This window comes from Diadema setosum, chromosome 17 (genome assembly GCF_964275005.1).
Source record: "Diadema setosum chromosome 17, eeDiaSeto1, whole genome shotgun sequence".
Taxonomy (NCBI): Eukaryota; Metazoa; Echinodermata; class Echinoidea; order Diadematoida; family Diadematidae; genus Diadema; species Diadema setosum.
The window spans coordinates 1671795-1686047 of NC_092701.1; the positions used below are offsets into that span (position 1 = coordinate 1671795).

At 35.5% G+C, this 14253-nt stretch overlaps 2 protein-coding genes across 3 annotated transcripts in view; one reads left to right on the forward strand and one right to left on the reverse strand.

Annotated features, from left to right (window-relative positions):
• Positions 1–14253, reverse strand: part of LOC140241092 (uncharacterized) — a 329537-nt gene that overhangs the window by 141475 nt on the left and 173809 nt on the right. The window lies entirely within an intron of this gene.
• LOC140241278 (uncharacterized) lies at positions 1676–13158 on the forward strand. Of its 2 annotated transcripts, XR_011902069.1 has the most exons (3): positions 1676–2863; positions 3898–3962; positions 13138–13158. XR_011902069.1 is itself a non-coding variant. In XM_072321028.1 (2 exons), exons 1-2 carry the CDS (start codon positions 1676–1678, stop codon positions 3904–3906), a joined length of 1197 nt encoding a protein of 398 aa, XP_072177129.1. In that variant the 3' UTR covers positions 3907–3999. The 2 variants fall into 2 exon arrangements, 1 of the variants encoding a protein (XP_072177129.1); XM_072321028.1 differs by lacking the exon at positions 13138–13158 and having other exon boundaries at positions 3898–3999.

Genomic DNA, 14253 nt, shown 5'->3' on the forward strand with positions numbered 1-14253 from the left:
TACCAGGCCTGAGAAATAAACTCAAAATCCAGGTTACCAGGCCTGAGAAATAAACTCAAAATCCAGGTTACCAGGTCTGAGAAATAAACTCAAAATCCAGGTTACCAGGCCTGAGATATAAACTCAAAATCCAGGTTACCAGGCCTGAGAAATAAACTCAAAATCCAGGTTACCAGGCCTGAGATATATACTCAAAATCCAAGTTACCAGGCCCAAGAAATAAACTCAAAATCCAGGTTACCAGGCCTGAGAAATAAACTCTAAATCCAAGTTACCAGGCCTGAGAAATAAACTCAAAATCCAGGTTACCAGGCCTAAGAAATAAACTCAAAATCCAGGTTACCAGGCCCAAGTAATAAACTCAAAATCCAGGTTACCAGGCCTGAGAAGGAAACTCAAAATCCAGGTTACAAGTCCTGAGAACTAAACTCAAAGTCCAGGTTACCAGGCCCGAGATATAAAATCAGAATCCGGGTTACCAGGCCCGAGAAATAAACTTCAACTGAAAATTCAACTGAATTGTAAACCAGAGAGAAATCATTAGAAAAATAGTCTGTGGACAGTGTGATTGTGCAAATATCCTTCGGCACTGAATCTTATTTAGTTGTATCTGAATGTCATTTGGAATCATATCTAAATCATACCTCCAATCATTTCTGAATATCATTTTCAGTGGTATCTGAAACTTGTCTTGAATCATATCTGGATCTCATCTGTATATTTTATGCTATTATCTGAATACAATTGGTTCGTATTTAATAGTTAAATTGTCTTTATTTTTCATCAGATATTGTATACTTTATTTTTATTGCAAAAAGTTTTTGAGTCACAGAGTTGTGGTTGACAGCCAAAGTGTAACTATTAGACTCTTGAGAAAAACAAAGATACCTGAAGGAAAGACAGAGAAACTTCAAAAACTAAACAAAAAAGACTTTGGAGAAAGTATATCAGACACAACATTGAGGATTAAGTATTAAAGACGTCTTGATTTTGTGGAAGAATTGATTGATTTTGGCATTGTACATGTACATGTGCTTATAAAGAGATTTACCTTGTGGGGAAAGAAAAATATTGCGTGTAGTTCATATTCACTTTCATATTAAAGCGACCTGACTGATACAAATTGTGTATTGTTATTGAAGCTATTTTTATATAAACATTAAAAAAAAAAAAAATCACAGCTGTTATTCTGGTAGCAAACTCAGTATATAAACACAAAAATAGACAAACAAGTGTGAGTGTAGTAATCACATTGTTGCAACTGCCACAGTAGCAGTTACCAGCACGTAACAGACAAAGAGTGCTACATGTTAGTAGAAACAAATCTCTTCAGTGTTATTGATTGACTTATACAGTGAAGTACAAAAGAAATTTTGAGTACATAGCACTAGCACACACATTTTGCTTGGTAGACAAAAAACGGCATCTGTTGGTAGAAAAGGACCGGGTGTTGCATCATTGCAATCACATTGTACAGTTAAGTACAGTACACATATACTAGTACATGCAAGTGTCAAGACACTACAGTAAACGCAATATTGCTAAAATAAAATAATAATACTCGTGGAGTAGACGTGATTCATACAGGTATACGGATTCAAGAAGTATATTAATTGAACAGTTGATTGATATATTGTAGCATAAGTTTAAAGATTTAAGGCCATATAGTTTGACAATGGAAGCAAGTGAATTCAAGGATGTTATTGGTGATATTCTAGATATCCTCCATAGTTGTGACTTGATGAGAAATCTAGAGGTCAGTGAATGTGATGCATGTTGCAATGTGATCAATGAAAATGAAAGCAGAGTACCATGTGAGGATTGTGGCAAGCAGTTTCATGTGATGTGTACAGGAACCATTTCTGAGGCTAAACTGTGTGATGCAAGGCTGATTTGGATATGTTCAGCATGTGGAAGCAATAATATTGCCCATCGCATCTTTGATAAAATTGGCATTCCCTATCATTTCAATAGATACGAGCTTCTCGAAGACCTTGGTGATGAAGATTTTGGTATTGATGTTTCACATTCATCATGCAAGAGCAACCAGAGAAAGAAACCAACCAAGAGACTGAAAAAAAGGTATGTGAAAAGAAAGGACAAACTTGGAATTGCAGAAATGAGAAATGTGTGTGTGCAGAAAAGAGCAGATTGTGAGAGAAATGAATCAGATTCGACATTTAGGACAAATCTGACCAAGAGCCAATTTCAGCCATTAGAAACTGCAGTTGGTGATGGTTGGACAACTGTGAAATCAAGGAAGACAAAAGTGACAACATCCCAAAGAATGACTGACAATCCCAAGACCAAGACCTTTAACAAGAGCTCAGTGAGATCAGTAAATGGTGTGCCTCTCCAACCTGGTGTGACCTACATTGGCAAAGCAATGAAAGCCTACTATCTTGAAAAACAGAAAAGAGCCAAGACCAGCAAGGGCAAGAAATCAAAAGTAGAAAGAAGGCAAAAAGAACCTGGTAAACTCGTGAAGCGAAATGTGAATGCAAACTTGGACACAGAACGAAATGATAGTCTGCAGGTATATACTGAATCTGTATTGAATGTATATTCGAAGTGTGTTCAGTCACCTCATGTTATGGCAAAATACACTGAGCAAATCTATGCAAAAACACAGAGAAGTTGGGCTGATGTGGCTAAAAGCACTTCGAATATGAGTAATGAATGTTGCGTACCGAATGGTGATCAGACTACATGTGCCTCTGTCCCTTCCACAGACATTGAAAAAGAAGTTTGGAATGTGAACAGGCTGTATGGAGGTGGAAACGCACGGCAACCAAGAAAGAAAGGTCGTTTTACGAAGATCAACAGACAAAGTGTGCTACCGGTACAAAATGATGACTCACAGGTGCGTGATAATGGAAAGGTTAAACCTGACATTCCTGAAGGAGAACATGTAGCAAATAATGAAAAGTTGTGTAAGAATGAAGCATTTGACCACGAGGACAGTGATTCCACAAGTAGAGACAACACAAGCTCGAATGATACATCCAAAGTGAAATGTGACAGAATGCACAATGTGCATGAACTGAACTCGTGTTACAATGGAAGAAAAGATGTTGAAAGTGACAGACAAATATCAGTGAAGGAATTGTTCCCTGTGAATTCTTGTACATATGGAAGTGTTCACTCTCCATGTCACAGACCTGTTTCAGCTACACAGTGTGCTGAAGTTTGTAATAATTCAATATTCTTGCCTGAACGTGAAAAAACTACTAATCCATCTGACTGCATAGTAATGAATGATGATTCTGCAAAAAGTGCTGACCACCATAATTCATATGATGTACACGAATCGGCAGTACATGTATTAGATGATGAACCAGCTGCAAGTGATTTAGAGACTGAAGAACATGTCTGTAAGCCTGTTTCACTCTCAAGTGTTGAATGTGGTAAAAGGCAAACATATCCTGTGACCAAAACAATTGCACAAGGAAATTTTAATCAAGGTGATCAACGATTTGGTTACACTGCTGGCAAACAATGTGCATGTAATTCCCTTGTGGCAGTTCTCTACACCCAAACAAAGAATGGAATCGAAATGAGACCTCGTGATCTTGATCAGATTCTGACACTTGGGAATGAGTTGTATTATTACATAAAGAAGGATTCACCGTTGAATGAAGAGCTTGTAATGATAGATGAATTACCCAAGGAACTTCATATTTTGGATGAAAACTTTCAAATAACCTATGCTGAATCAAAATATGGAGTGTTGGATGGAAATCAAAACAATTTGTCAAATTTTGGTGCTTTGTCATTGAGCCAAGCATTAGAACAAGAACTGTGCAGATATGATGCATGTCTTATGAATTTTGCTGAGAGTACATTTGCAATCATTAGGCATCACAGTGGTTATTATGTATTTGATTCTCATTCCAGAAGTCATGATGGATACTTGGTACAAGATGGATGCAGTGTCTTGCTTAGCATTTCATCATGGCAAGGTATACAGGTACACTGTTTAAATTTGGCAAAATCAATGGCATGTGATTTACGTAGTACTCAGTTTGAACTAACCGGCCTGGTATTAGAATCCAATTCTAAGAAAAATGCAGTGACAACTAGTGGTTCCAAGAATTCAAACTCAGTAATTACTGCATGTAGGAATACAAATGATCAAAATAGCAACATTTCAAAACATTGTGATCGTGTTAAAGGAATTAACAGTGATAGCTGTAAGACTGGAAATGAAACAAAGGGAAACAGAGTAAATGTATACAGTGATGACTATGAAAATGAGAATGAAGTTGAATTTGTTTCAGTTGAGAAGACAACAGAAAGAAGAGATCGAAATTTCAAATTTGTGCCGATTACATACGAAGACAAGCAGTGTTTGTGCAATAATCTGAATGTCAGTTACAGTGGTACTGCCAATGAATCAATGGAGGAGAGAAATGAAAGTTTGTATATTGGGAAGCCTGTAAATATCAAGAGAGTTATGGGTGATGGCAACTGCTTTTACAGAAGTATTGCTCATGTAGTTACTGGCAGCGAAAGAAACCATTTCATGCTCAGGAAATCCAATGTGGCACATTTACTGGAAAAGGGTGATTTATTTAAAAATATAATAGACACAATGAAATATCAGAGTGTCAGGGATTTTGTACTTCAAGAGAAATTGATGGATTTAGGAACATGGGCTGGTCACACTGATATTAGTTCAATGGCACATATGCTAGATCGTGATATATATGTGTATGATGATCGAACACAAAATTGGCAAATACTGTCTGCAAGGAAACCTGGATACTACAACAAAGTAACAACTGAGAGAGGCATATATATTCTGTTCACTGGAGGCAATCATTTTGACGCAGTGGAAAGTGTAACTACTGTTCTGTCTAGTACTTTGGATGAGAAATTACCTATATTTCATGTGACTTCAGATACAAGTGTAAAGAACAAGAAGGAAAGTCATGATTTATCATCTAAGATTACTAAAACCCTAACATTAAAGAAATGCAGTGTTAGAATGAGGAAAATGACATCAAAACAAATGATGGTATCAAACCTGCAAGAGACACAAATTCCATTACAAAACACATGTGAACAGACAGTAAATGCCGACATTGATGCATCTGAGGTGAGACAAGTGGGAGAAGTTAAAAAGATTAATCTCATGTACAGACCTGTGAATAAATCTGACAGAGAGAAGCTTTGTTGCAAATTAGGCGTAAAGGTTAATGACAAATGTAGCAGTAATGATGTGCAAAAAGATATGGTAGAAAACAGTAACATTACTGTGCTGTCACAACCATTGAATATCTATAGAATTACAGGTGATGGAAATTGCTTTTACAGAGCTATATCATATGTCACATGTGGCAAGGAAGATTCACACCGTGATGTTCGAAAAGCAATAGTTAAACATATTTTACAAAACAAGGGAGATTATGTAAGCCTTTTAAGATCAGGATACACAGATATTGTAAAATACATTGCAAAGGAAAGAGTATTTGACAATGGCACATGGGCTACAGAACTGGAAATAATGGCCTTATCCAATTTACTAGATACTGATATTTATATATATGAAGATAATGGTTCAAAATGGAAATTATTTGGTGCAAGCAAACTTCAGTTTGGAATTGTTACATCAGAAAAAGGTATTTACTTGCAACACACAAATGCCAATCATTACGATGTTGTAGAATCTGTATGTCCAAGGATTCAAACATCAAGTTCATGTCAAAAGTTGTCAAGACCACAATACACTACTGATATGGAAACACCTGTGACAAGAAATAGAAAACTCACAACAAAGAGGAAAGTTACAAAACATGCCGATGATTGTCAAATCAATGTATTGAGTGATGAAGATTTAGAGGATGACATGGAACGTGCAGTTAAAATGAGTAGGCACCCTAAAGAATCTGAAGAAGTTAATACTACTATGCAAACTACAAAAAGGAAAAAACGAAAAAAACGTAGTGCTAATACTACAAGACAAAAAAATAGAGATCAAATGAGAGCACAAAGAAAGAAGAAAAAAAATGAGGAAAAGCAGTTAGAAACAGAAATTTTTTCAAATGATCAGTCTTTTCCATTCCGCAAACTTAAAAGAGCAGCTGCAGAGAAAGTAAAATATCAAACAGATGTACCTTACAGGGTAGAAAAGAAAAACAAAATTAAGAAGAGACAAAAAGACAAGTACTCCTTGGATCCCACTTACAGAGAAAATGTGAAGAAAGTGATGAGCACAAAGATGAAAGCTAGATATAAATACAATGCTCTTTTAAGAGAAAAGATCAAGAAAAGGATGAGGGAAAAGATGAAAGCCAAATATCAAAATAATGCTTCATTCAGGGAAATGCTGAAGAAAATGAGAAAACTTAACTATGGAAGCAATGTTTTATATAGAGAGAGACTTAAGAAACTGAGGAAAGCTAGATATCACAACAATGCTTCATTCAGAGAAAGGCTTAAGAAACTGAGGAAAGTTAAATATCACAGCAATGCTTTATTTAGAGAAAGGCTTAAGAAACTGAGGAAAGCTAGATATCAAAGTAATGCTTTATTCAGAGAAAGGCTTAAGAAACTGAGGAAAGCTAGATATCAAAACGACGCTTCATGCAGAGAAAGGCGTAAGAAACTGAGGAAAGCTAGATATCAAAACGACGCTTCATTCAGAGAAAGGCGTAAGAAACTGAGGAAAGCTAGATATCACAGCAATGCTTCATTCAGAGAGAGGCTAAAGAAAATTAAGAAAGCTAATTATCAAAACAATATTATATTCAGGGAAAGATATAAGAAAATTATGAGAAAAGTTGCTAACATTAAATACAAGACAAATTCTGTGTACAGACAGCAAGTTGCAATGAGAAACATGAAGCGAAAAAAGCAAGAGAAAATTAATATGAGAAATAGTGATCATGTTTTGAAAAAATTTAGGGAAATTGTTTCACATGGCCCTGAATATATATGTTGTGTATGTTTGAAATTATTATTCAAAAATCAAGTTTTGAAGTGCACAAAAGCAAAATATAATGATACGAAATGCTTAAAAGAGGAGTACTTGCATACATGCAGTGATGACTGTGATGTTGACTGTCAAATAGTCAAGTCACCAAGAAATTGTTTATGGATTTGTTACACTTGCCACAGGAAATTATTAGCTGGTAATATGCCTGCTGAAGCTAGCAGAAATAATTTAGAATTACATGCTATTCCTGCAGAACTTGGAAATCTGAATCAGTTGGAAATGCATTTGATTGCACTAAACATTCCATTTATGAAAATTTTGAACTTGCCTAAAGGAGGACAATATGGAGTACATGGCCCAACAGTTTGTGTACCTTCACGCACAGATGAAACTGTAAAGATATTACCTCGTCCAGAGACTGATGATCAATTTATTCGTGTAAAATTGAAAAGAAAACTATCATATAAAGGATATTATGAATATCAATTTGTCAAGAAAAAGAATGTGCTAGCTGCATTGAAATATTTGAGGAAAAATAATAAGTGGTATTCTGATATTGCTATAGATAATGAATGGAGCTCTGATTTATCAGAGAAAAGAAGTCAAGCAGCTAGTGTTAAACCATTGGATTCAAATGACACTAATGATGACGATGATGACGATGATATGGAGGATGATCAAGATGGACGATTACAAGGCATTCAGTTGGACACATGTTTACAGAAGGTTGATATGAGGCAGGAAGTGCTTGATCAGTTTTTCGATGATATCATATGTTGTGCACCTTGTGAAAAGAATAGTCCTGTATCGCTGTTGATGGATAAGAGTAATGAGGCAAAATGTTTTCCTGCTCTATTTCCAACTGGCCAGCCAACATTTCATGATACCAGGTACACTGATGTAACACTTGGTCGTTATTTACATAATCGCCTGATGCATGTAGACAACAGATTTGCAAAAAATACAGAATATATATTTTATGCTCAGTGTATATATGAACTGCAACAAATACTTTCTAATGTTTCTATAGCTCTCAGAAAAAGCTCAGAAAAAATAGATAATTCCACATCGATGCAATGTTCAGATCTAAAAGATACAAGAAAACTTCATGAGATACTGGATTCGAATAAAGGATACAAATTTCTGAAACAAATACGGGGAACACCTCCATACTGGCAATCTACACAGAAAGATGTATTAGCAATGGTTAGACAACTTGGAAAGCCTACATGGTTTGCATCATTTTCATCAGCTGAGATGAGATGGCCTGAAGTTATTAACACATTGCTAAATCAACAAGGTGATAGAAGAAAAGCAAATGATCTAGATTGGACAGATAAGTGTAATTTATTAAAGTCAAATCCAGTGACAGTAGCTCGTATGTTTGACAAACGCTTTCATGCATTTTTGAACAAAGTGATTCTTTCTCCGGCAGAACCTATTGGCAAAATAATTGACTACTTCTACAGAATTGAATTTCAACAGAGAGGATCTCCACACACACACTGTTTATTCTGGGTTGAAAACGCACCTAACTTGGGTATTGACAAAGATGAAAATGTCACAGATTTTGTTGATAAGTACATTTCATGCAACATTCCATGTGAGGATGAAGATGAAGAACTATATGAAATAGTGAAGAATGTTCAACTTCATTCTAAGAAACATTCAAAATCATGCAAGAAAAAGGGAACTACCTGTCGATTTAATTTTCCAAGACCACCTTCTGAGAAAACATTTGTTGTGAAGCCTGATGATAATCCGGAAGTTACAGATGAAGCTCAAGAAATTCTGTCTACAGTAAAAAATTCATCATGTATGGAACGGACATATGATAATGCTAGACAGCTCTTTGAAGTTCTTGGGATGTGTCAAAAGGAATTTGAAGATGCCTATAATGTCGTAGCTACAAAAGAAGATATAGTCATGAGAAGAAATCCAAAAGATATATGGGTGAATCAATACAATCCATTCTTACTCAGAGCTTGGAATGCCAATATGGATTTGCAGTATATAACAAATGAGTATGCCTGCATTGTTTATGTTGTGTCATACATGTCAAAAGCAGAAAGAGAGATGGGTTTGCTCTTGAAAAATGCAGAAAGTGAAATGAAAGAGGGCAATGAAGATGCTCGGAAAAGTATGAAAGAAATAGGACATGTGTACATGCAAAACCGTGAAGTTTCAGCGCAAGAAAGTGTGTATCGTGTTTGTAGCCTGAGATTGAAAGAGTGCTCAAGAAAAGTAGAGTTTATACCTGTTGGACCAAACCCTGTGAGAATGAGTTTACCATTAAGTGTTATTCAAAGCAGACAAGACGATGATGATAGGAGTCCATGGATGCCAAGCAGAATTGATAAATATAAAGCCCGACCTGATGGTTTTGAATTTGAAAATATGTGTTTAGCCACATTTTGTTCAAAGTATAGACTACTCAGTGAATCTGATATAAAGGGTAAGAAACCGAAACAGAAAGTGTTCAAACTGAGAGATCAGCTGGGCTATGTACAAAAACGATCAAGAACCAATGATGCTGTAGTAAGATATCCTCGTTTTTCACCGACCGTAACCCCAGAGAAATATTATCAGAGTATACTGCAACTGTATTTGCCATTCCGCATTGATAAACAGTTAAAACCTAATCAATTCATGACATATCAGGAATTTTACCAAACTGGATCTGTGCGAATGTATAATAAAAACCTGGAAAGTGTCAAAAGTATTGTCAGTGAAAATCTTAGGCAGTTTGAAAAAAATGCTGATATAATTGATCAAGCACAAGAATATCTTGAGAAATTTGGTCCACAAGAAGATGCATGGGGATTACTCTGCCCAGAAACAGAAATTGAAAGACATGAAACAGCTAAAATCCATGAAGAAGTTGAAGATGCTGACAATGAATTTAGAATCCCAGATCTTGAGTCCAAATCTCAGGAGAAAGAGTCATATGGCATAGAATTTCGATCATGTAGCATTTCGAGAGAAGACAGTAATGTCTTATTAAGAACTTTAAATAGCAAGCAGCAAAAGGTGTTCTACAAAATACGTCAATGGTGTCTTGACAGAGTTAACGGAAAAGAACCAACAACATTTCAGATATTTGTGACAGGTGGTGCTGGAACAGGAAAAAGTCATCTAGTGAAATGCATTTGTAATGAAGGGACAAGAATTCTTAGCAGAATGATGCATAATCCAGATGATATTTCAATTATGAAAGTAGCTCCAACTGGAATTGCGGCTTACAACATTGGTGGTAGTACTATTCATAATGCTCTGTCCATACCCATTTCTGCTACACTACCTTACCAACCGCTTGGAGAAGAGAAGATAAGTCATTTACGTAATCAGCTGGGTCAACTACAGATACTAATAATTGATGAAATATCCATGGTTGATCAGAAGCTGTTGTGGTATATACATGGACGTTTAAGGCAAATAAAACAGACACGTGATAATACTCCATTTGGAAAGGTTTCAGTTATTGCAGTTGGAGATTTCTATCAGTTACCCCCAGTAAAAGGTACTCCTTTGTATAAAGATTCACTGCAAAGTTCTTTATGGACAGACAACTTCTCTATAATTAACTTGGATGAAATAATGAGACAAAAAGATGATGCAAAGTTTGCTGTTCTTTTGAACAAATTAAGGATAAAAGGAAAGAAAGATGAATTATCTAGTGATGATATAGCAGTTCTTCAATCATGCCAAACTGGAGAACAATGTGAGGATGGATTGCATATATATTCTTCAAACAAACAAGTAAATGACTGGAATAAAATAATGCTTCACAAGAAATGCACAAATATCATATGTATTGATGCAGAAGATTCTGAACTTGATAATGAGGGTAAAAACAAAAGATGTGACAAGCCACGGAGATGTACCAAAGCTTCCTTGCCAGCGTATCTTTGGATTGCTGAAAATTCTAGAGTGATGCTTATCAAAAATGTGAATGTGACCAAAGGCTTATCAAATGGCTGCATTGGCACTGTAACTGACATAGTAAGAGTAAATGAAAATGCAAGACCTACAAATGTGGTGGTAAAATTTGACAATGGAAAGGTAGGATTTCAGTCAATAGAAATGCAACAGGAATCAATCGGAAAAAAATATACTAGGAAACAATTTCCCTTGAAATTAGCATACGCATGCACAATACATAAAGTACAAGGCATGACAGTGGAAAAAGCTGTTGTTTCTCTGAAAAATATATTTTTGCCTGGGCAAGCATATGTAGCTCTGAGCCGTGTTAGATCATTAGGTGGACTAACGATTGAAGATTTTGATCCAAAAGTTATGTATTGCAATCCAGCTGTTCAAGAAAGTTTAGAGAACATGCCAACATTTATTGATGACACAAACATTGGTAATGATGTCTCCATTGCAACTATGAATATAATGTTACATAATATTCAAGGTCTTAAAGCACATTTCAAAGATATCCAATCAAATTTCCTATTAAAAAATTCTGATATTGTTTGTTTAACTGAAACTTGGCTTAATGATGACATTTTTGATGTGAATTTAGATCAGTTTAAAATGTACAATCAGCCTCGGTCAAAGTCTTATTCTGATGAAAGTCCCTTATTTTCTGCACTGAAAAATCAAGCACATGGTGGAGTTGCAGTGTATAGTAAAGTCAAATCTATTAGTAGGCTGGATTTACATGTCAATAATCTAGAATATATTACATTCGCAGTAACTTGTTCCTCATATCTCATTTCAGTGATATATAGACCTCCTAGATATGACAAGAAACAATTTTGTAAGAAACTAAAGAGGTTACTTATAGAATTGCAGCAAAGAAGTACAAAATGTATAGTTATTGGTGACTTTAATGAAAATCTTAGACAAAATTCGAGTGATTCATGTGTGCATAAATTGATGTGTTCTTATGGATATCAACAACATGTACTTGATGCTACAACAGAAGGTGATACATTGATTGATCATGTATATAGCATAGGTATTGATGCACTTCATGCTGAAGTTATTCCCCTTTATTACAGTTACCATGAAGCTATTAGAATACAGTTTTGATGAGTGGTATCGTGAGTTTATGCAAAGTAATGTGGTATTTTCTCAAATCAATAAAAATTTATTTTCATTTGTCATATTTTCTTTTGTAATGCAGAATTAGGTAAACAGAATATATCATTACAAATGTAGGAGAGAGTATACAACAATAAAAAAAGACTCAGTAGTAGTGATACATTATATTTAATACTGAAGTGATTGAAGTTAAAAGAAAGGGAGGGATCCACTGAAAAGATCATGCTTGTGAATATGAAACAAAACTTCAACGAAAGTAAGATTACTACAGAAAAAAACTGACATTACAAGACAAAAAGTAACAAGACGACTGTAATATCAAGACATCGGGATTGACAGAAACACATGACAAAAGTAATTTTGTTTCAAAGTAATTGCTAATGACAGTTTGATTAAAGCTCAGAAATGTGATCATTGCAGCATACAATCATTACAATGTAGAACAGAATTAAAATGAAATAGAGCAGATATAGAATTGAAGTAAAACAAAGCACAGACATGAGACAGACATAGAACAGCAATATAACATAGCCTAGAAGATTATTGTGTTTACTATAGGAACTAGATTTTGCAAACTTATCATTTGAGAATACTGTATATTAATACAGAAAATTGAATGCTAAGGAAAAGCTTTTTTGATCGTGTGATAAGTGTTACGAGCAGTAGCAAAGCCAGACGGGGGCACAAGGCTCATGCCCCTTCTATGGAATTTCTGGTCTGCCTCTGATGAGAAAAAGAAAATCAGGGGAAAGTAGGTATTAAAATGTTTAAATGACCTTGAACAAAGTAAGAGTTGTATATGTATTCAAAATTCTAATATACATTCATGTGTTGTAATTCATATCAATCAATACTTCATAATAAAACACAGAGTGATGACTATGACTCTTCATGTTTTTAACACAAGATTCGACTCAGTCATGTTTGTGGTACGTGTATATACCACAAGTTTTGCATCCTTTCACCCAAATCATTTTAACTAGTGCTCAAACCCCTGTTTCCTCAACAGTTCGTACTGATCAATTTCTATCATTTATTAGTATTTGGCAGACATTGAGCAAGCAAAGAAGTGGCGAAATAACACATCAGTCTTGGATTATATCCATATGATCAATATTCAATGGCTTTTCTTTTGCCTGTTGAAGGTTGAAGTGGCCTGTGTTTGTGCCTGACATCTCCATCCTTTCTTCCAAGTGCTGCAGAGGTAAGTTTAGTATTCTCTCCTTTTCATCACACTCGAGCCAAAGGCTCAAGTGAGCTATTGCGATCACGCTTCATCTGACACTTGTCATGCATTGTCCATCGTATGTTGTGCATAAACTTTTTAACATTTTCATATTCTTGAAAATACCATATGACTAATTTTCACTGAACTTGGCTGAAAGCATTATTTAAACCATAAATAATTTATATGGAGCAACATGTGTGATATTGCCTAATTTGTAACAAAATACTGTAAAACATAACATATTGGCAGCACAATATTTTCACAAATTGGGGCTGATACATTTTTTGTGGCATGAAATTTTCGCTAATTGCCAGTAGCGTTTAATTCATATAAAAAGATATTCGTGAAAGTAAGATGCATGTGAGCATTCCTCTTTTTACGGTAGACCATGTGACACTTGGCGCTCCATACAAATTCTCCATAGTTTAAAGCATGATTTCAATTGCACCATCTTCGTGAATTTGGGCCAATATGTCTGAAATATACACAAGAAAGCCTTTTGAAGTTAAAAGTTTATATCATTAACAGTTATCACAGTTAACTTTTTTCCCAGAACACAGCAGATATCATATTTATGCTAATATTTCAACGATATTGAAAGAGGAATTTCTTGCATCGGTAACAGTAAGTCTTTCATGTTTTTTTCGCCAGGCCTTGCTCAATAGAGAGAACATGCCAGCTTTGCAGTATTCTCGTGATGTGATACCGAGACTAGGAGTCTACTTTTGAAAGCCCAAATAATCGGACCATCTGTGGATCACATCTATGTCTATTGTGTAGATGACTGTCAACCCTACACCAAACTGCATGGCGTGCAAGACACTCTCACTCACTTTCCGTCACCATGCCCTGAATGTAGCTGGGAAAGCATCTGCCAGAGTGTGCCTTCTAAGCAGACTATTCGGCCTAACTGGGGAGGCGATTTTACCACTCTCTGTCCACTGCTCTCGCCCTTGTCTATGCTTCAGCTGAATACTTTGTCTCTGCCTGAGGGCATAGGTGCCATACTAAGAAGGTGGAGGCCCAACTCATC